Raw genomic sequence first — 22,809 nt, forward strand, 5'->3', positions numbered from 1 at the left:
GGCTCCGCCGGCCGAGAGGCGGCCCCTGGGCGGAGCGAAGCTCCGGTGCGCAGCCAGGCGGGGCGGGGGCTGCTGCCCGCTCGCGGTGTGGCAGGGGCTGGGGTGGCCGCCGATGCTCGGGGCACGGATGGAGGTAAGGAAGGGCTGCGGTGTGTGTGTGTGTGCGGGGGGGAAGCGCGTTGCCGCGGGCTGCCTGGGGCTACGGCCGCTTGCCGTGCCGCCACATTGCGTTGCGTGGGCCGGGAAGGCCTTTCCTTCCCGAGGGTCTCCCGTGTGCCCCGCGTTGTGCGGCGTGGGTTGGAGGCGGGGCTGGCTGGTCCCGATGGGGGATCGGCTCCTCGGCAGGTAGACTGAATGCTGAGCGCCCTCCAGAAGAGCTGTCTGCTGCTTTCAGGGGTGCTGCGGGTTCGGCTGCGCTGTGTTTGACCAGTCCCACAACATTTGGTTTTCCAGGTTTTGTGACGCTTTCTTAGGAGTTATTTTCCTCCGGCTTCTTCGCTATGTATGGGATTGTACAAACGCGTGTAGAAAGTGCGGTACGTAGAGGAAAAGCGTGGGATCGCAGAGCTCAGCCACACTTCTTTTACAAGTTCTTAGAGCAGGAAGCAGGACAAAGCTTGGTGCAAATCTTGGCGTGGTAAAACGCTGCAAAAACGTGCGCTTATTGCACAACTGTGATCAAACAAAGGCTTTTATAATTTGTTATTGCTGTTAAATCGAGAGCTTCTTGCCTCCTTCATGCTTTGTTGGGTGAAAGCGGTGCCCTGGCAGAGCAGCCTGCAGGACTCTGCAGCAGAGCCTGAGAACAGCTGCCCTCAGCCCCATAGTGAGTTATCAGCTCTTGAGTAGAAGAAACCTTTATGGTTCTTTCCAGAAGCAGCTCTTAAATTTGGGGTATTTCATCAGGGACTTCTGGAAAGTGCTGTTTGTTGGCTTTGTTCTTCCTGAGCGTGGTAACTTCGGGCTTGTTTGACTTGGACCGCATGTACGTGCTTAGGTAGAGCTCTCAAAAGCAACTTAGAGTTGCTAAGTGAACACTCTTCTTTCATAGCGATTGTGAAATCAGAATGCACTAAAAACTGCTAAATTGACATAAGACTTTGCACAGAAATTGTTTTGTAGCACCATTCCTAATTTAGATAATTCTAAGTCAGTCCCTAAAAGAGAAAATATGGAGTTCATTTTTTAATAATTAAATTAAAATTTTATATTATTCTGCATCCCTTTTATATTTTTACCTCTGTGAGCCCTTCTGGGCCATTTAAATAGCTCATAACTGTTCTCTGAAAGCGATAGTGAAAAGGTCGTAATTTACTCTGGATTTAAATAAGAATATTGTCGCATTACTTTATATCGACAGGAGCTGAAATGATACTGAAAACTCTTAGAAGCTGTGACTGCAAAATGAGCTCCTTCTACTTGGTGCTGAATGGAGGTACTGTTTTCAGTTTCTTTGAATACTGATAAAGTCGGTTCCTTCAAGGTGATTTGGCTGCTCTCTCTGACTCTAACTTAATGTGAAGTGGAAGTCTGTGTGTAGGCAGCTTTTGGTTGTGCTCAGATCCACTGATGGTTGGTTCTGTACATCTACAGACAGCCATCTTTTTTTCCTCATTCTCTCTCCCCATGTTGTGGTGAAAGGTGAGGCAGTACTTGCAATGAATATCTTCCTTAGAATATAAATCTACATTACCTAGTGCTTTTCTCAGAGCTAAACAGGAAGTTTGCTTATAGGAATGTAACCACTGCAAACCACTTTGTGGGCATTCTTTGACTGGGGTGACTTCATTTGAATTAAACAAATTCTGCTGAGTAATGGTTTTACACTTACAGCTATTGCTTTTCTGTAGCCTGAAAAGGAAGCAGTGAAGGGCTAACATTTGTGGTCATCACTATAAAGAGCCAGACTACCACAGTGACCATCCAGGTCCTCTTTCAGAGGGTGCTTGTGCATCTTTCTGCGTGCCTATTCATGCACACCCCTGTAAAATGATCAACTGCATTCTACATATATAATAACATCTTAGACAAAGGAGTTGGGACCTCAGAGTAGCCAGGTAACAAGGTTTTGGCTTGTAGAGAATCTGTCTTGCTTTTCTTAGCGAAGCCCAGCTGACGGGAGAAACCATGCCAAAGAGTAATGTGTGATCTGTAAGAATTTTTGTACTGGGTTTAGTCTTGTCTTGGTGGCTGTGCTTTGGAGGAAATACATACGTTTTTTTGATTAACATTTGTTTTCTCCCTTCTCATCACTGTTTCAATTAAACTTCAATAAAAGCCTTACTTAAAAGGCTCACTCCCTTAAATATGCTGCACAATTGAGGCATTTTATGCCTTCAGGCTGTGTTGTTTGCCAGTATGCTGATTGGTTGCCTTAAGTCACAATTTCTGCCTTTTTTCTTCGTGACTTATAGATTGAGAGACTCTTGGTCCCCCTGGCAGTAACAAGTCCTTGTAGGTAGTGATCAGAATTGAAAGCCACTTAAATTAATAGCAACGCACTAATAATTGTAGGAATTAGATGCGTCCTAAGCTGTTTTGAATGTTTTGTCATTGTATTGGCCTTCAGAAGAAAATCTTTTTAAACTTTGGAGAACAAAGATACAGTTATGCCTTTTGAAAAGCTTCCTGCAGGACAATTTTGCTAATCTTGCTACATGCAGACTTAAGAGCTCAATATATCTTTAAAAGCTGTTCTTACTGCATTTAGAGTTGGCAGTGTGCCTAAGTAAATGGTAGGCTCTGTGAAGAGAGGTGTCCCATAAAAACAAAAAGTCAGTATCCTAAATGAGGTCCACATATTTTCTGTTTTCAAGATGCTAGTTTTAGAAAATAGAAGGAGAAGTAGTAAGTTGTATGTCATCTATGAGAAGATAGAAAAGTAACTCGGAAATCGAAACTTATCTCTTTTAGTAGATCAAACCACAAACATGATTGGTGGATGAGTGGTTTTTTTCCCCCCTTTTTTTCTTAAAGACTATGCATACATGTTTCCTTTGAGCTCAGCAAGTCTTGAACTGAAGGAATACTTCAAACTAAGTATGTAGGCGGTAAAGCTGGTGCTCTCTCTACATGAGTAGGAGTCTCTGCAGTCCTACCACAGTAGCATCGCTTATTGCTGAGACTGAGTTAGAAGACAGTACAGGGTTAATCAATAGGTATGTGGACAAACAACTGTTTTTTTTTAAACCAAGTTCGCTATTTCACATCAATGATTTTTGACAATGTTTCACTGTATGTTCTGCTTGAGAAGGAATGTTTCTAAGAACCTTGTGTGTTACTTGAAACTGCGCTAGTCGGAATAGAATAGCCCTGTATACAATTTGGTATTTCAACTGCATAAACTGTAGTCTTCTTTGCTTCTTTTCAGAATTTCAAAGATTTACTTTTGCAGCATTTGAACTGGTGGGGAGGGTGTTTCTAAAGAATAGAACTACCTTAAAGACTTGATCTCTAGCATAAAGTAATAGTAACTTGTTTATTCTTACCCCAAATTTAGGCATCATTTCCTTTTAGTGGTCAAATTAAACTTAAATAGTGGCTGGTTATGTCTGGCTTTGTTGCTCACGTTGACTCATACGCTTTATTTTTTGGTAGAAAACAGTATTCTCCAATTGGTCAGTCTTTACTTTTGGTTTTGTTGGCACTCTTTTGTGTCTCCAGTGCAGACACAGTGAAGCAGTTGCTTTTATATTTAGGATGTCTGTAGAAAAAGACTGGCTCTTTATGTGCTTACTGTTGTCCAAATCATGTGTTTCATACAATCCCTCTTTTTTCCTTCTCATTTTAACCAGGTAAACTAAAGCTGCAAGAATTACCATTAGCTCCTTGACAAGTTACCAGAAAACCACATACAAGGCAACTAAATAAAGGCTATGGTATGAGTGCTTTTTCAGACATGCTGTCCGAAACAAATAAATACTTTGCGCGGTTATATTCCAGCACTGCCCTCTGTTCCATATGACCTATCCTACTGTCCCAGGGCATCTGTATGTGAAATGCTCTGAAAGAAGTAGCTAGTGTGGCTTATTTGCTTTTATGATGAGTATAAAAGTGAGTTAGGGCAGTGTATATTTTTCAGAGAATGTCTTCTCTTCTTCCAAGTCAGTTCTAGCTGAGTAGAAGACCAGCATCTGTGTTCATTATAAGTTGTAATACCTGTTACATGGGAAAACATGTATTTATCCATCTGGCAGGATAGTTATGTAGGAAAGACACAACAGCTATAATATATAGCCTGCAAAAAACTATGTCAGAAATGAAAGGGGTTAAATGTTTTCAAGCTGTTTGTGAGTAGATGTTTTGGGAAGGGCTCTGATGACATCTTGCCAAGAAAAAATCAGAGAGGGAACTTGGTTAAGATATAAAGGTTTCGTGGAAGCCAGTTCTGGGATACAAGGGCTGTGGTTTCTATTCAGTCACGCCTTTGTTAGGGGAAGCTAACAGAGACCTGAGATGCCTTGAAGGTTTTGCTGTTTTCAATGACCACAACAATTCATGGTAGCCACAGTTTACACATTTGGTAATGCTGTCACGCTTAGACATAAATTTAAGTTCCTGCCTTGGAGTTACAGTGTGTTTGTTCTTCAGCAAAGAACTGCAAGTCCACCTACTGTCAAAAGTAGTGCTGCCTCAACTGTACAAGCTCAATTTGAAGACTGAAACTTTATATATCTCTGCAATTGTGTCTTTTGTAAATGTGTGGAGAGAGGAAGAGCTTAGTATGTCTTGTTATCTAAATTAAACATTAATAGCTTATATTGCTGTATGCAGGTGTAAATTCATTTGCGTGAAAGGTTTTTTGGGGGGCCTTAACCTACTAGCAAATGAAAAATGCACTTCTACACAAGAGTTTTTCCAGTAAAAAATTGGAAGCTGTAGTGCAAAGCTGAAAACTCAGCAGCCTTTGCAGGCACCATCTATTCCTGTCATTGAAATTTTCCAAGGCTGGGGTTAAACTGCCAAACCCATTTTACCCTCTCCAAGGTGACTAATGCTTGACCTCAGTTTTTAAGGAGTAATGTGGGGGGCAGATGATGGTGCAGCTTGGAATGCTTTCACCAAACTAACGGAAAATAATTTTGCCTTACAGCATAAGATGACATCGACATTTTTGCTTATTGGTCATTTAATTCTACTTACGCCTTTGTTCAGCGCTGGTAAGTTAGACATGTTTTTGAAATTACTCTTTTAAAGAGAAAGCCTAAAAGACACAAGTTGACTATGTGTAGTAGAGAGGAGTTATTGAGAGAAAATACTGTATTTAGTATGTTTTTGCTTTAGCATACTGAAAATATTCCAAATACCTTTTCTTGGATTGAAATTGTGCTGGGGGTGGTTAGGACACACTGGCATAAATTTAGAGTACTGAGGCTTTGAGTAGCCTCTCCCTAATTCCTTTAAAGAAAGTGTGAAAAGACTAGCTCCTTGAATTAACATTAGCTTTTAAATGCCTTCCTTATGAGGTGTGATGAATCTCTTGTCCTGAAAACAGACTGGTAGAGATCAAATAATTAGTAGTTTACTATTACTAATTAATTTGCAATTAATTAGTAATATTTTTAATGGTAGATCTAAGTTCTCAGTAGAGTTTTGACTACATAAATTTAATGGTGTTTATCTTGCTGTTCTTGGCATAAGCAGGCTAATATTAAGGGAAATAGCTCTGTAGGAAAGTATTTCAAATGCTTAAATTAGGTGGCAAGATGTTGTTAAGGGAGGAAAATTACTGAAGACTTCATCAGATGAGCTTTGGATTTACATCCTCATTCAGCAAGATTTGCAAAATTAATTGCCAAGTTTTTCTTTTTCTTCTTTTTTTTCTTTTCAGTTTCCTAAGAATTCAGTATTGCATATATATGCAAATATTTGGAAGCTTTTAAAATGTGCATCATGGCCAACTGGCTGACTCTGAGAAATGGGTATTTTCTAAGCAATTTAAGCATATAGACTTCTTCGTGACTTTTTGCAGTATCTGCCGTTCTTTCCTCCTGTATTTCTTTTTTAACTGATGTTTAGAAACTCCTTATTAGGACACACAATCGTGTAATGTCATCTTGTTACGTAGGCATACTTATAAAGGTGCTGCTTTAGACAGAGAGGAGAGAAATGGCAAATACAGCAAGGAAATAAAATGTTGTAGTCAAGATTTCCTTATCTAAAAGTCACATCTCTTCGAGTTTAGTTTATATTATGTGTTGGTTCACAGATTTAATATTATTTATGTGGAAATCTTGATCTAATTCCATATAATCACCTGCTTCAGGTCAGACTCTTTTTATTTATTTCTTCTTTTTTTCTCCTTTTTTTCTTTTCCCCCTCTTATTTGTTTTTGGCTCTACAGTCATAATTGTCAGAGTAGTGTATAGAGTCCATGTCTTTTGTAGACAGTGTCTACTAAGAGTCTGATAATTCTGCATAAGTGATATCATGCTGAAATTAGGAAGGACACAAAAGGTGTAAAGTTTGTATTGCCTGGCAAATCCCACATATCCTCATATATCATGGTTTGCTGTGTGACTATTGCTGACTACGGTAACTGAGAGAAATTTTGACCTAAGCTTTGTAAAGTATGTGTTTACTCAGGCAGAAGGTACTACAGAGATAAAAACAGTAGTCCTACAGTGTTGTAATGGTAAATAATTATGGAAAATGTAATTATTTTAAATTGAAATGAGTATATGGATATTAATAGTATGTATAGACTAAAGGCATTAGTAAGTTTTCTTTCTCTCTCTCTTTTTTTTTTTTTTTTAATAGAAGAATGTGTTATTTGTAATTACTTTGTTCTTGTTGGAGAACCTACAGCTATCAGTTGCCCAATAATTACACTACCAATGCTTCACTCTGATTACAATCTGACTTGGTATAAAAATGGTAGTAACACACCGATAACCACAGAGAGACGTGCCAGGATCCATCAGAGAAAGGGCTTGCTTTGGTTTATTCCTGCAACACTTGAAGATTCTGGACTTTATGAATGTGAAGTAAGGTAAGGAGTGAAACAAATGGATTACTAATGCTTACAGTGTAGTAATATCTGTGGGACTTCGAAGTACAGATGATGATTTTTTGGGGGGGAAGTGATCTTAGATGAGTTAAAAGCGATATCTTGACCACACTTTTTGGTGTGCTGCCTTTTTTCTTCCAAATGTATTGAATTTGGCATTGCAGAAGTGTTTTGTAGGGAAACTTACATTGAAGGGCAATAATATTGATAGTGGTTTGGGGTTTTTAATTTCTCTATTTGTTTGCGTTGTTTGTTTTGGATGAAGCGTGAGGTCACTGTAAAAAGTCTTAATTCCTTCAGCTTTTTCTGTGTTCATATAGCTGTTTGATAGTGACAGATCAGAATAATACTTTAATTTCATCGTTTAATGTGGTTGAATGGAAGAAGGAGCTATGAATAGCAAACTCTGTATGTTACAGCCTATCAACGCATGCAGACTTCCTGGATAGCTTTGCAATTTTGGGGAGCAAAGCAGTGTGCTAGACAGCTTTAAGGATAGCGAGAATATTGTGTCCCCAGCATTGTTAAAGAGATTTATGTGCATGGAGAATAAAGAGAAGAAATAGGTTCCTTTCAATTAGTGCACTGGAAATGACCACTTCAGGTCAAGTCTTACTTACAGTGCTGAAATACACTGTGTGCTGAGCAGGAAATTAATGCCAGCAAGGCACACAGAAATAAGTTGTTTTATTTTGTCATGGTCTTGCCACATCACAACAAGAACAACGAATGCAGTCTTTTTAGGTGACCCAAGTGTTGTTTTACTAGTGCGTCATTACACGTACTGCTGTACATACAGTGCACCAGTTCTGTTGAAAAGGTTTGGGATGTGAGTGTGGTAACAGTGATCAGGAAGAAGTTTCAATGTATGCACAGGTCACAGGCTGTTGCAGCTTCTTGCTTTAGATTCAGAAATGAATCTAAGATTGAAATAGGAAAGAAATGCAACAATTTCAAAACTAAGTAGATAAAAAATAAACATAGTTTTCACTTAGTCACGCTTGCTTTGTGTTTTCTTGGGTATCATACCTTCTAAGTCTGGCTTGTGTAATAGCAGCATGCCAAAAAACATGTAGTAAATTTTACTGTAGGCTATGTTTTGCACATCATGCATTTAAGATTTAATCTTAAAACTTACCAAGGTGCAGCGTACACAAATTGTAGCCAAGTCCATGTAAATATGTACCTGTCTCTTCTGAAAACATCTCACTTTGCATGCCATTAAGAAATGAAGAGCAAACAGAAGTTAATAATGGCTATTTCTTTATTTCTGTCTTGTAGTAGCACATCTTCTGCAGAGCTTTGATACCACAAATTCTCCTCAGCGTTCTGTGAGCTCTCAGAAGTGGTTTCATGTTGATATTGTACTTTGGTGTATGTCATGTTCAAATGTTTTGTCTCTCTTGTGTTAGAAGTTCTTCCGTGCTAGAAGTTATCGATTGTCCCTTCTAAGATTATCATCAGTGAGGTCAACCCATCTACTTCTGTTTACTTTGAGTTTAGCTAAGACCAAAAGCGTTCGAGTGCAGTTATGCTTTGGGTGACCATGCACTAATGTATATGGGCAAAGATAGAGCTGAAAACAAAAAGGCTAAGGTTGCTGCTCTGGACTCCACAGTGTCAGCTGTGAGAAGTTCTGGATTCTCCTCTGGTAGAACTTCCAGAGCGGATTTCACTTTCGTTCACAGCACAACACGAGAGGTTATTCCAGTCTCTCTTGATGAAAATGAAGGAGGAACTGAGGGCGATTTTTAAGAGCTAGAGAGATTGTAGCAATGATGATACAGGCTCAGCTGGTGAAGGTGCTAAAGTCCCTTTAAGTCCTAATATATCTTCTCTATAAATTACCTGACTTGCTGGAAACAGAGGCTGCGTTGTTAATGACCTGATTTGTTTGCTCTTCTCATTACAGGAGTCTGAACCGCTCTAAACAAAAAATAATAAATTTAAAAGTTTTTAAGAATGATAATGATATGTGTTTTAATGGAGAAATGAAGTATGACCAAATAGTGAAGAGTGCAAATTCTGGAAAGATTATATGTCCTGATCTAGAAAACTTTAAAGATGAAGACAATATTAATCCTGAAATACACTGGTATAAGGTATTGTGCGTATCTATTTAAGATATAGAAGGAAATATTCTTTTTGAAGTGTGCTATGAAGTAACTGTAAATTGAAGCTTTTTAAAGGAAATGTTTATGCTGCAGTTTGAACATGGCATCTATCTTGCCACACTGTTAGCAGGAGATACATATTTAAAGAGACAATATGTGAACATCTAGGCTGTAGGTTCTATCAGAGCCCTTCCTATATGTGTGTTGCTTATGTTTGTTAATTCGTGAAATATGCAGTTGACATGGGTGATAAGTCAGTAGGTAAAGTGTGGAGGTGATGAGTTTAAATACTTATGTTTCTTTAAATACCAGGCTCTGCAAAGCTATTTCACTTTCTCTGAAGATTAGGCTTGTCCTATGTCATAGAATCATAGAATGGCCTGGGTTGAAAAGGACCATAGCAATGATCTAGTTTCAACCCCCCTGCTATATGCAGGGTTGCCAGTATGTTGATTATAGCATATTATTCTTATGCCCCTTGCTGCTCTGAATCTAGCAAAATATTCTGTAGACTATGCAGGCTTGGAAAGGTATGAGGTTTTTTTCATATTGAGGTAAAATTGTAGAGCAGCTCTTAATTCTCATGCTGGCTTTCAAGTATGTATATGGGTCTGTATGTTCTGCTTGAGATAAGCTGAACAGGTACAGCATCAAGGTTCTTTTGAGATGAAGTGATTCTAAACTGCATGTAGGTTGGGGAAAAGAAAGGAATTTCTCACTACATTTACCATTGCCACAGAAGTGATAGTACACCCAACATCACAAGTCATTGCTATAAAAGCTCAATTTCATCTCAGTGAATTAGAAATATAGGCATCTATTCTCTAACTTCTGCTACAGATGTCACGGCTTTTAGTCTATTTACATGATAAGTCCCCTACATCACAAGCATTTTTGATACTTTTAGGAGTGTAAGTCTGGATTTCTTGAAGACAAGCGTCTTGTTTTGGCAGAGGGTGAAAATGCCATCTTGATCCTCAATGTTACTGTACAAGACAAAGGAAACTACACATGTCGTATGGTATATACATATATGGGAAAACAATATAATGTTTCACGCACCATGAATCTGGAGGTTAAAGGTAAGAACACAGAGGTTTTATTCTCTCTTTTTTTTTTTTTTTCTCTGTTGTAGTTATTTGTATGCAGGCATAAGCAATTGGGTATGACACTTTTCAGCTCTGTGGGATTAGAGCTACAAATCACTTTTTCATCGAATGCAACAGTGCTACCCTTGAACATGGCTTTTGAGAAAGAATTGTAATAGGGAAATGAGAAATCTGGGGTTAGGAATAGAAGGATGCAGTGGTTACTGGTGTGGTGGTTTTGTTTCTGCAAAAAAAACCAAAACAAAACAACAAAACAAAACAAAAAAAATCAAAAAAACATGTTAACAACCATTAAACCAAAACTAAACAAGTAATTTTTATTGATATCAGAGCAGCAGAACCTGTGGTGGCACTGTTGTTCCATATGTTTTTGTAGGTAACTTTGATTTCTACCGTGACAGTAGTCCTATGAGAAAAGCTGGCTAGAGCTGAATTGTCCATCTTCTTAGACTGAGTCAATACTCTTAGATTAAATAGACAATACAGGAGCAGTAGCACAATATCAGTGAGTCTCTGTATTGTGCAAAGCGATACAATTCTAGCCCAGTTTGTGTGCATGTTAACTCTTACTTGAATAGATACTCGCCCAACCTAGAAGATTAAGTCATTGTGTTAATTCCTCTTTCTCTTCCTTATCTATCTCTCTGACAAAGTTCACTGCATTATTTTTGATCTTGTTTCTGTTATGCGGTTTTATATTATATCTATATAAATTTCTACTGAATTTAAGACCTAAAAAAAAAGTGTTTTTAAGATAAACTGAAGTACTCTGTCCTGGAAGCTAAAAGAATAATTTAGTTGGAGTGTAGCAAATCTCATTAAGAGATTTTCTACTGGGAATTTGAAACTGGCTGTAGATACAGTGCTACAATAAAATCATACAGTAAAACAAAAACATTGCAAAACTTTCAGTTAAAGTTTCAGTTGAGAAACTCCTATTGCCCAGAGGTGTTACTTACTTATTTATTTTCTTTCAGAAAGTCCACTGAAGATGAGACCGGAATTTATTTATCCAAACAACAATACAATTGAAGTAGAACTTGGTAAGTAGTGACTGTGTAAGAAACTGTTAAAATTTGGTTAACAGATAAAATCCCCACCTTTCTGAAATAATATATTAACAGTTCAGGTGATTTCTACAAGACTGGTATGTAGATGTGCATTGAGGAAGGTAGATGTCTGAACATGATTTCCTGCAAATAGTTTGCAGATAGAATAACAGAGTGCACCTGAGATCGGAGTCTCTTGACCAGCAGTGTCAGGTTGGATGGGTCTATATTTGATGATGGCCATCTATCCTTTGTACCATTTCTTGCTGCCTGTGTCTTGGCATATCTTCAGAATCATTGGAAATATGTTTATGTGTATGCGACGTGTTAGGATATTTACCATTTTCAGTAGCTTTTCCCTTCCTGTATGTTTCCTATCTCTCTTCCCTCTCTTGAAAATGGATTTTATGCCCTTCTAGGGAATTAAAAGATTTTGGATTTTGATCTTTTGTAAAGCACTGAAATCTTAGTTCATGGATATCCCAGATGCTGTTACTTTGATTCTGACTGGATAAAAGGGCTAATTTTTTCCCAATGAAGCCAGGCAGTGAAGTTGCCCAAAGAAGCTGTGCATTGTCTGTCCTTGGAGATTTCAAAACCTGACTGGATAAAGCTCTCAAGTAGCCTTGGCTGTTCTCATAGCTGGTCCTGCTTTGAACAGGAAACAAGATTAGAAACGTACTGACGTTTTGCCCAACATCAGTTATTCTGTGAGTCAGTGAGCTAAGAGTGTAGTATGCAAGCCTTTTCCTAAGAAGAGCTATACATGTTTAGATTGCACCATATGTATTAATTGTGTTGTACTGATCTGGCCTAGAAACATGAGTTTTGAAACTACATGAACTGTGTTTGTTTTTTAAAATAATTTTGTACCAAGTAGAACTGTTTCCAATAAAATCTTTAAACAAAAAGGGCTTTAACTGATCTTGGAGAAATGTGAGTGGCTGTTCCAATTTCCTAGTGCAGAGAGGTCTACGATGTCTGGCAGTGTTTTGAGGAAGCAGTTACTAGCAGTTAGTTTATTAAAGAAGCCCAGAGGAAAGGTTGTGGTGGGGCACTAGAATCATATGGGAACCAGGGCCAGAGAATTATGGATCGCTCTTAAATACAGAATCACAGAATTGTAGGGGTTGGAAGGGACCTCTAGAGATCGAGTCCAACCCCTCTGCCAAAGCAGGCTCCCTACACCACGTCACACAGGTAGGCGTCCAGGCAGGTCTTGAGTATCTCCAGAGGAGACTCCACCACCTCCCTGGGCAGCCTGTTCCAGTGCTCCGTCACCCTCACTGTAAAGAAGTTCTTGCGCACATTCATGCGGAACTTCCTATGCTGTACTTTCATCCCATTACCCCTAGTCCTGTCCCCACACACTACTGAAAAGAGACCAGCCTCACCACTATGGCTCCCACACCTCAGGTATTTATAAACCTGGATCAAGTCCCCTCTCAGCCTTCTTTTCTCAAGACTAAAGAAAAGGTGTACTTTACAAAGGAGTGAAAATTCCAACGTCAATATTCCTCCTTCTTGCACATACAGACATTCTGAAGATATACAGCTAAATAATAATTTTTTATTTCAGTCACCTAAAACACTCTGTACTTGGGTAGAAGGAAGGGTGTTCTTTTTGCCTTTTTTGTTTTTTGTTTTGTTTTGTTTTTAAGATTACTATTCAAAAGTAATATTCTCTGTCTAATACATTTAATGGGACACTGGAAAAAGAAAATCATTGCTCCTGCTAAAATGCCTAGCTGCAGGGTAGAATGTGAAATCCTTTTTGAATTAGGAATGACATGAGAAGGTTGTGCAGAAACTTAATGTACATTCACAAATGTATGTAAAGGCAGGGCCTTTGCTTAGTGGGATGTTCTTCCTTTTGAAGAACTATGCAATAGACCAAACCTCGTCTTCAGGCAGACTGTATTGTGGAAGGAGGTGATTGAAGAGAATCTGTGATTTCTGTGTAAACTCTGTTCTAGTAATTACTCTGGAATAAGCCTTTAGTTCACATGCATACTTTGGATAGAGACTATCCCTTGGTGGAAGCATCTAGATCTGTGTTTCTAGGAAATGAAACCTTGAGGTCATTACCTAACTTCTGTTGGTAAATCTAAGAAGGAAAGGATTTCATGAAAGATGCTTCCATTATTGTAAATGGAACTGTTTGAAGTACACTGTCGATAAATACATTCTGCAACTTGACTTGCTTTCTTAATGATGTTGTATAATACTCATACTGTAAGATCTGGATTCTTGATGGCAAAGGATCTTACAGATGGGTGAACTTGTTCTGAAAGCAGAGTGTGAGTGTAATCAGAAACCATTCCAGTGGACAACGTTGGCCAAAAGACTCTGATCTGATGTAGATGTGCTTTCACTGAGAACAGGATGCAGCTCTAGGTCATAGGTACCTACCCATGGGTGCCTACATGTGACATAAGGACTTCAACTTGTGCCTTTATTAATAGGGGCTTAATTCAGTTGCCTGTACATAGATGTCTGGTGCTGTTTTGGATGAACTGACTACACTAGCTGTGCAGGTTTCCTGAAGATCTAGAGAATCTACCTGCACCATACAGATGTTTTTGAAATGTTACCGTATTATGTACAGGCAACTGATTTGAACCTGGGAGATCTTTAGTCAGAGGAGTCTGAAGAGCCATTCAGATGAAAGGGCCCACGTATCCATTCCAGTAGCAGATTCCATTGGAGGTGAACTCCTTTACTAGCTTAGACATTTAGTTCACCTGTAGACATGAACATTCAGATACCTACGTTTAGGGTGGAATTCACATCCAGATGGGAGACACCCAGCAGTGGAGTAGAAATGGATGAGTTTTGTGGACTCTGCTTTTTGTAAGGTAAGTGGGTTTTTCCTTACCCCTCTTTTTCTAGCTGTCCCCATAGTGCCTGAATCTGTTTTTGTTGCAAATTCTTTCAGTTGCTGTATTTAATTTTTTGTTTTGCTTTGTAGGCTCTCATGTAGTCATGGAATGCAATGTATCAAGTGGTGTGTATGGCTTGCTTCCGTACTGGCAAGTTAATGATGAAGATGTTGATAGCTTTGACAGCACCTACAGGGAACAGTTTTATGAGTAAGTGTTCTTATACATTGAACTTAAGCACGTTTCTACGTGATGCATTTGGTAGAAATTTGCAGTGAATTTGATGTGCAGTTGACTAGTGGTTAATGGCCAGAGTCATTCATAGAAGGATTAGAAGTTTGCATCAGGTACATTAAATCCGTCATGCTTGATTTAAAAAATACAAGCAATTTCTTAAAGATGCAAATAGATTGAAGCAACTTTATGCAGACTTTTAGAAAGTTGTTATGAAATATATCATCTTTTAAGGCTTAGTTATGTATTTGTTTTTATGCATCCCTTCTATTAATAGATTACATCTTGTCCTCTATCATTAATGTGGGATGCAAAGATTGTTTTAAGGCCAAAAAAATTAATCACCCTGCTTATTTTTATTTGTTAAATTGGTAGGCTATTGATTTCAAAGTACACAGAGGAGAAGCTCTTGTTGGATAATATTTAGGGTTATATATATTTTATCATTTAAGTAATGTAAGTGCAAATTAAACCAGAAAGTTGTAGTAATTTCTTCCAAAAGATAAGGATCGTATTTCTGAGTGACTAATCTATACCGTAGCAAATTGTGGGCATACTATCTGTTTTATCATCACATCAACCGCTGCCACTAACCATTATTCTTAAAACTAAGTGCAGAGAAGGATGGAGGGGATTTCTCAACTGGCCGTTTCAGAGTCATGCAGAAGCATTGCCGCCTCCATCATCAGTGTGAAAACTGGATAGTGTCATGTTGGATACTGTTTTAAAGATGATTTTTTTTTCTTTTCTGTGATTCCAGTTTCTGTTGATGCTTCTTTTCTTTTTTCTTTTTCCCAATGAAAGAGAGGGACTGCCTCATGGGATTGCTGTGTCTGGAACGAAATTTAACATTTCTGAGGTGAAATTAAAGGATTATGCTTATAAATTCTTCTGTCACTTCATTTATGATTCTCAAGAATTTACATCATACATCAAATTGGAACACCCAGGTAAGCTGCTCCATCATGATAAAATTAAGTTCACTGATGATTACTTCCCAAATAATTTGACACCACGCTACTTGAAGCTAAAACTTTGTAATGTACCTTTGAGCTAAGTGGGCAGTACAAGTGGGTATATTCCTTTGTGGCATCTTTTTCTCATATTCCTCTTCACAATAAATTTTTAGGAAATATCACTTGGAATGTACTTTGCTTTCTTTTGTTTGGAAAGGTTATGGGATTACTGATGCACGTGCTTCATTACCACCTTCTAGATAGACTCATGCATGTTGACTGGGAGCATCCAGCTGCATGTTGCATGCCCTGTCTTTGGCTCAGAGACTGGATATGATTGATCTGCTTCTGGCTGGTCTGAAATACTTCTTTTTAGTATATAAACCTTACGCTAAAGGTAAAATGAGCTTGTGAAGCCACAGATGCAAGACTTAAGAATTTGAGTCTTTGTAGTTAACAGGTACACAGAGAAGCAAACCACCAGATTTAAGAAAGCAACCACTTATTTTATTCTTTGGTTTAGCTATGGAAGATTCTCTGGTCTGCTGAGTGACAAAGCTGATTTTGCCAGCTGTGAGCCAGTCCTTTGGCAGAGGTTATTTTCCAACTGGCAACACTGTAAACAATGACTGACTGAAAGTGAATCAGAGCTCTAGCTTGCTACAGAAGTATAAACAAATTATTTGCTTACTGTAAACAAAGATTGTCAGGATAGTGGTTAACCATTTTCTACTTTTTCTAATCCCTTAGTGACTAGACGGCATTTAAAAAAAGGATAGATTGTTTTAACATCTCTTTACTTTTTCTGTTTCTCATTTATAACTCTATTTTTGTTTGTTTTCTCTCTTCTTTTATTCCACATTTTACTGCAGTTCAGAACATTCAGGGTTACTTGATTGGAGGAGGATTTTCTTTGATATTTTTATTATTTCTTATACTCATTATCTACAAAATCTTTAAAATTGATATTGTGCTTTGGTATCGAAGCTCCTGCCATCCTTTGCTGGGTGAAAAAGGTATGTTTATGTAGCAGTGCAAGCGTACTTTGAGAATGCTGTGTGTTGTACAGAGCAGATTGTCTCCATGGAATGTGACTGGTCTTTGTGAATGTCATTTTCTCTGTGTCATGTCCTAGCATTCAGACTAACATTGAATGGTGTACTGTCTGTAAGAGTAGCATGCTGAAGTACAAGCCATTTCCAAACATCTGAGAGAAGGCACATCAGTAGGGAAACAGAAAATATCTACTAGATGTATTGATATTCATTGGGATTTCTGTGAAGTCTTTTATGTCTGGTCTTTCTGAAGTTTTTTTTTTCTGATGTACTTAATGTCCTTCTGATCTCGAAGTTTGCCAAGTATTTTGTTTTTGTATCTAAGTGGTGTGTTTTGGTTACAAGAATGATCTAATAGTTATATGGCTGCTGGAATTCTAAAGCACTCAGTTGTCCTACTGGAACAGCTATTTTCTAGATAATTCAGAGGTAATGTATTTTTTAATTTATTTAGGGTTGAATAAGAATACTCAAATATATTTAATTTTACAGATCTCTTGCCTATTCAGATCTAGCACAGTAAATTCTGGAGTCTCAATTCTGCAGATATATCAGTCTTGGTATAATTATTCATGCTTAGATAATAGTAAGATTAGAACCCAGAGTAATGTTTTGAGTGGGAGAAGAAACAGAACTTAGCGATATCTTTTTTGTTTAATTCTTTAGAATCCTATTTTTAAGGTATATTATTCTTACATTGCACATTCTTTAGTTTCAGATGGAAAGATCTATGATGCTTATGTTCTATATCCAAAGAACAGAGAGAGCTGCTTGTACTCATCAGATATTTTTGCTCTGAAGATACTACCAGAAGTCTTAGAAAGACAATGTGGATATAAACTCTTTATATTTGGAAGGAATGATTTAGCAGGAGAAGGTGAGCTGTCTGAAAACAAATAGTACTCAAGTTTTCTTATAGGCGGCTGAAGTAAGCTGCAAATATAACTCAGGAACAGGTCTCTTTCAATGTCTTTCCATGGACCATTGTTTGCTTTGTCTTCCATTTGCATGTAACAAAAATTTGCATATCAGAACAAGCTATTAATGTGAAAAGGTCATAGCTTTATCTAGGTCTATGGTTTTGCTTGCTCTTTTTATGCAGAACAAACTTTTGAACATCTGCTCTCCTGTGATCAGGTTGTGTTGCATTGGCCAAATCTACTCTTAGACAGCTAACACGTGGTAACTGCTTGCACACTCTTATCCTGTCCCTATTTATGAGCTCAAGTGTGTTGTCTCAAGTTATTAAACAGTAAACAAAGCAGTTGGAATGCGTGGGTAGCAGCAAATAAAAACATGCCATCTTAATAGCTGGAGCACCTCTACTATGAGGAAAGGTTGAGGGAACTGGGCTTGTTTAGCTTGAAAAAGAGAAGGCTCTGAGGAGACCTCATTGTGGCCTTCCAGTACTTGAAGGAGTGTATGAACAGGAGGAGGAATGGCTGTTTATGAGGATGGATAGTGGTAGGACAAGGGGGAAGGGTTTTAAACTGAGGCGGGGGAAGTTTGTGTTAGATATTAGGAGGAAGTTTTTCACTCAGAGGGTGGTGACACACTGGAACAGGTTGCCCAAGGAGGCTGTGGATGCCCCATCCCTGGAGGCATTCAGGGCCAGGCTGGATGTGGCTCTGGGCAGCCTGGTCTGGTGGTTGGCAACCCTGCACATAGCAGGGGGTTGAAAGTGGATGTTCATTGTGGTCCTTTGCAACCCAGGCCTTTTTATGATTGTATGGTTCCATTCTATGATTCATTTTGCTCAACTTTTTTTCTCTTTGCAGCTGTGATCAGTATTACTGATGAAAAAATCCATCAAAGTAGAAGAGTAATAATTATCTTAGTACCAGAACCATCATGCTATGGTATTCTAGAAGATGCATCTGAAAAACATCTTGCTGTGTATAATGCTCTTATCCAAGACGGTATAAAAATAATTCTGATTGAACTTGAAAAAATAGAAGATTATGCAAACATGCCAGAATCCATCAAATATGTTAAGCAGAAGTATGGGGCTATCCGATGGAAAGGGGACTTCTCAGAAAGGTCACACTCAGCAAGTACGAGGTTCTGGAAGAAAGTTCGTTACCACATGCCATCCAGAAAACAAGGATCTTCATCAGGATTTCATTTGTCACCATAAGACTTGAATCCTCCCTGAGTAACAACAGAAAAATGACAGTGGCTGACAAATTTTATGTAATTAGTGGTGGATTGATCGAAGGTCATATGGATATGTTTTGTACAGTCTCATCCATATTTTCTGGATTGAAGGTACTACAACTTTATCTACAGAAGTGAATCATATTTTCTTCTGACTACATAAGCAGAACATCCTGGAATGTCATCAACAGCACAGCGATGACATGGAAACGGTTAGGAAGTACATAAAAACTCTTCCAAGAATTGCACTGTGATTTTCTAGAACGTTTTTTAATTTTTTTAAACATTAAAAAACAAACAAACAAACAAAAACACCAGAAAACTACTTTCTAGCAGTTTGTGTATGAAGGAAACTGTATAAATTAATTACAATTGTGATGTTATATAATGGACTTGGTTGATGCTGGTCAGCGATTGTTTTCATTGTTTTATGAAATGACATGAATCTTACTTGTTACAAGTTTATTTGTTCATTTTGCTCAAAGATAATTGCATCGTTAGTGCATCTGCGTGGCATCACCCAAGATAAAAGGTAAGAGACAATCCCAACTTCCCCAGAATGCTATTCAACTTGACAAAGAGTTGAGTATCTTTCCTAATATATCTTGCATTTAAAGAACTGCATGGTTCTTGGCCCCTTATGCCATTCAGACATCATTAAAAGTATCATTGTTGTACTGTTCCTAGTCTTAAAAGATTTAATGTCTAGAGGATTTTTATCTTATATTTGTCTTTTATTACCATGCGGAGCTATGAGCTCATGACAGATTCTCTCATGCAGAGTTGAGAATTGTTGGCTTTGTCCCTGACGTCTCAAGAACCAAAGGTGCTTCAGGGCACAGACTACAAAACTGGGTTGTCCCCATGGGTTCAAGTTGTACACAAGCACTGTTTTGCTTTCGCTGCTGGTGATTTTTGATTGATTAGTTCCTTGTTGAAAAACAATGAAAAAAGTGTTTTGGGAAGATAAATATTGACCTGGTTTTGTGCTTTTTTAAAATGTAGGTGTGATGACCAATTGCCTGTGTTTCCAAGGGAAAAGTATGACAGCTCTGCTAATGGTGTGTGGGTAGGGAAAAGGCACAAGACTGGTTAATAAAGTGAAGTTCTGGCTTACATAACAATGCAAGATAGGTAGGTAGTTACACATAAGGCAGAGAGATCGAGCGAGAGTTGAGAGAGTGAAGGAAGCAAAAAAAGCAAGCTCTGCAGTTGTGTACACTAACTCCTTTGTGATTGTTTGCTCTAGTGTTAATAATTGTCCTGGTAACGAATTTCAAGAGAAGGCATCTGGTCAGACTGCGATGATTGATTTGCAACATGAGTTTCAGATCTGCCTTTAATTGCTGCTTGTGATTCTGGATTTGTGTTTGCGTCCCATTAACTTCTGTTTTGCAGAACCTTTTGCTCCTTAACTCAAATTTTGGTAAATCTCACTGCATACTGCTGAACAACCAGCTTACTACTTTGTAAAATTCCTTTGCTTACTAAGCTGTTCTCAAAGACTGCTACTAATACCTTATTAGGCAGAATTTTTTCCTTTGAATTGAACCTTCGATATCTCTGATACCACTTTTTTTTTTTTTTTCATCTGAAAAACTTATGTTCTGCATCCTTCAGAATCCTTCTGCTCTTTGAAAATGGCTTTCTTCATTTTGACACCGTAGTGTTATTTTTTGTTTGTTTGTTTGTTTTCTGTCATGGCTCTTTTCTTCCCTCCATCCTTGACCAAAAGAAACTGGTGGTCTGAGGTGCCATTCCTCAGAACTGCCCAGTGGCCATAGGATGGTGTGACCTTTGTGTTCTGCCTCACAGGTGACAAAGCCAATGGAAATAGCTTCCCTTCCCACCTTAAGTTATTTGATTACCTTGGTGTATGCTGGAAATTTGATACTCTACCTTCTGAGCTTTGTGAGCTGAGTGTGTACCTGACCAGAATGCAATGAGATTCTGTTTCAGGACAAGAAGGAAATGGGGAATGTCAGGGTATTTACAACTGTTTTGGTACTGGAATGTTTTAACAAAGAATGTCATGTATGTATAAACCAATTCACATGCTTATCTTCTGTTCTCATTCTATGTTTTATTCAAGACAGAATTGTCTTGGGAGAAACACTTCTGGTCATGAGGCATCACATTCACTTAGCTGTTGCACTAAATCTGCTTCTCAGTATAGTGTTTGGTGATAGTCCATCATGGTAAAACAGCCTTGAGATCCATCTCAAGTTGCTGAAATTCATCTGGGCAAGGTGAATGTGCTAATTGGTGTGGTTCACATTGAAAAAAGAATTTAGTGGGACAGAAGCTGTACGGTTTGGTCTTTTGTCAGAAGATCCCAATATCAAATGTGAAGACTAGACACTGGAAGTACCCTATTTTTACTTGGAGGACTAATACTGATTTTGTGTTTCCACCTTGACAGTTTGCAAGCCAGCCAACAGAGTCCCAGCAACCTCTGGCCTCTTGAATTTTCTTGTTTATGAAAAACTGTTACTTGTTATGCCTTCCTTTGGTGGAAAGGTATTTTACTGAGCCAAAATACTACATTTTTTAGTTGTTTGTTTTGTTTATTTTGATATTTTTGTATGACTGAAGTTTTCATGTGTGTTATGTAAAGTCACTTTGAAAAAAGGTTGTTTTTAATTCAATAAAACACTACCTAGTTTTTTCTTACAGCATTGCATTTTTCTCCTTGTTTCTCCACGCTGAAAATGAACAATAGCAAACTGTCTTAATTTGAAGTGTTTTGGACAAGACTGCTTAATTTGCATTTCATTCAATGAGGAATGCGGGGAGATAGAGTCTCAGTAACCATTGGGATAATCTGGTTAGCATCAGTACAACATTAGAACTAACAACCTCTCTGTCTTGTTAGCCAGGAGCTGAGAGCTTGGCTTTGCCATGTCCTGTGCTTTCCTTGCAGGGAAGTGAGACTCGATCAACTCCAAGCCTGTAGCATCACATACTGGGAGCAGCACGGTGATTTAACATGTTGCATCCTGATGAAAGAGTTAAGTTTCTCATCCTGTTTGGGAATCTCATTTGATTTTATTATTATTTGTTTATTTTGAAACTTGGAAATATGTAACATAAACATATTAATTGCTAGCTGAGACTTTCCATTTTCCTTAGTATTCTAGTAGTCCTCCTCCTGTGAAAAGTCTTCACAAAGTGGTTATCATATTGGCTGGGACAGCACACGTTAATTCAGCCGAAGGTGTGCTAAGACCCTACAGGGTGTTAGGGTGCTAAGAAACGTGTGTGTGATGGAGTTGGTGATCCCCGTAATACCTGGTGAGAGTAGGTACAGGGCTGAGCTGTGCTGCTTGTACTGTTCAGCTGCTGGATGTACTACAAGGATCTCATGGCAGCAGGATAACCCTACCACACTGATTGCAATGGAGAAACATTCAGGCAGCACCCACAAGTCACTTAACAGTACAGTGACCCACTGTCACTTAACAGTAGAAATGATCTTTGGGGCCACACGTAATTCTTTTTTCATTCTGATTGCACTGAAGACCTATTTAACTGGGCATTTTTAGAGCTAAACAATGTCTTATTCAATGTTTTGATTTACCTTGAATCTGAGCTCTGCCTTATTTTTGTCACTTCTCATGGTTGTGATCCTGAAAATGGGTCTCGTTAGTTCCAAGTCTTGACTCTGAAATATTTGTTGCCATAACAGATTTCTCAAGGTGAGTTTCAAGCTTCACAATTTGTTAAAGGATGAAACTCAATAAATGATTTTCTGTGAGGGGGAAGAAAAGGACAGATTTGGCTATAAAAGAAAGCCCCAGCTCTTTTGTTAGAAACTAGATATGTACTTAACAGAAGTACAAATGACTTCCTATGCTCTACTAGTGAATAATTTGTAACTGCAAGATGTTTAAATTAGCACACCGTTGGTTCAGAAATATTCCTACAAAATGGATGTAAACGCTGAAACCAGTTGCTCACTGTTAAAACCAAAAGTGGAATTGTTCATTAAAACAGAATTATACATTCTCAGCAATGAAAGAAAATTTAGACAGCCTTGACATTCTTAGTAAGCTGACTTTGGATGAGCAATATTAAGAAAGCCTGTTTCCTTTAGCTTTAATGGTATCTAGATAACTACATGCAATAACATTCTGTGATGTATTTTCCTGTAGACTCAGCAAGTTGTATAGTATGTGTGTAAGGATATTCTGAATGTCTTTAGCAAAGGTTAAAGTTGCAGAAAAAATATACATTAAGGGCTT

The 22,809-nt window shown here is 38.3% G+C and overlaps 2 protein-coding genes across 12 annotated transcripts in view; both read left to right on the forward strand.

Moving 5' to 3' along the window:
• On the forward strand, positions 1 to 21,238 carry LOC107306834 (interleukin-1 receptor type 1-like). 8 transcript variants are annotated; one of them, XM_015850236.2, is made up of 15 exons: positions 2 to 133; positions 454 to 536; positions 1,361 to 1,435; positions 3,795 to 3,878; positions 5,093 to 5,159; positions 5,831 to 5,921; positions 6,760 to 6,991; positions 8,922 to 9,111; positions 10,031 to 10,205; positions 11,210 to 11,275; positions 14,253 to 14,373; positions 15,202 to 15,347; positions 16,226 to 16,369; positions 17,121 to 17,285; positions 18,187 to 21,238. In XM_015850236.2, the coding sequence occupies exons 6-15, from the start codon at positions 5,918 to 5,920 to the stop codon at positions 18,543 to 18,545; spliced, it is 1,602 nt and encodes a 533-aa protein (XP_015705722.1). In that variant the 5' UTR covers positions 2 to 133; positions 454 to 536; positions 1,361 to 1,435; positions 3,795 to 3,878; positions 5,093 to 5,159; positions 5,831 to 5,917; the 3' UTR covers positions 18,546 to 21,238. The 8 variants fall into 8 exon arrangements, with proteins under 8 accessions (XP_032297763.1, XP_015705722.1, XP_015705685.1 ...); XM_015850199.2 differs by lacking the exon at positions 5,831 to 5,921; XM_015850207.2 differs by lacking the exons at positions 2 to 133; positions 5,831 to 5,921 and adding an exon at positions 212 to 345.
• The window catches only part of LOC107306797 (interleukin-1 receptor type 1-like), a 20,312-nt gene continuing 16,516 nt past the window's right edge, over positions 19,014 to 22,809 (forward strand). For 2 of the 4 annotated variants that reach the window (XM_015850162.1, XM_015850169.1), the window contains exons 1-2: positions 19,014 to 19,097; positions 21,489 to 21,575. The gene's annotated coding sequence lies outside the window, so the exon portion shown is untranslated. Of the gene's footprint in view, positions 19,098 to 21,265; positions 21,393 to 21,488; positions 21,576 to 22,809 lie in introns of those variants that run through there. The other 2 variants (XM_015850148.2, XM_015850155.2) reach the window with 1 other exon arrangement.

The sequence above is a fragment of the Coturnix japonica genome, chromosome 1 (assembly GCF_001577835.2).
Source record: "Coturnix japonica isolate 7356 chromosome 1, Coturnix japonica 2.1, whole genome shotgun sequence".
Classification (NCBI taxonomy): Eukaryota; Metazoa; Chordata; class Aves; order Galliformes; family Phasianidae; genus Coturnix; species Coturnix japonica.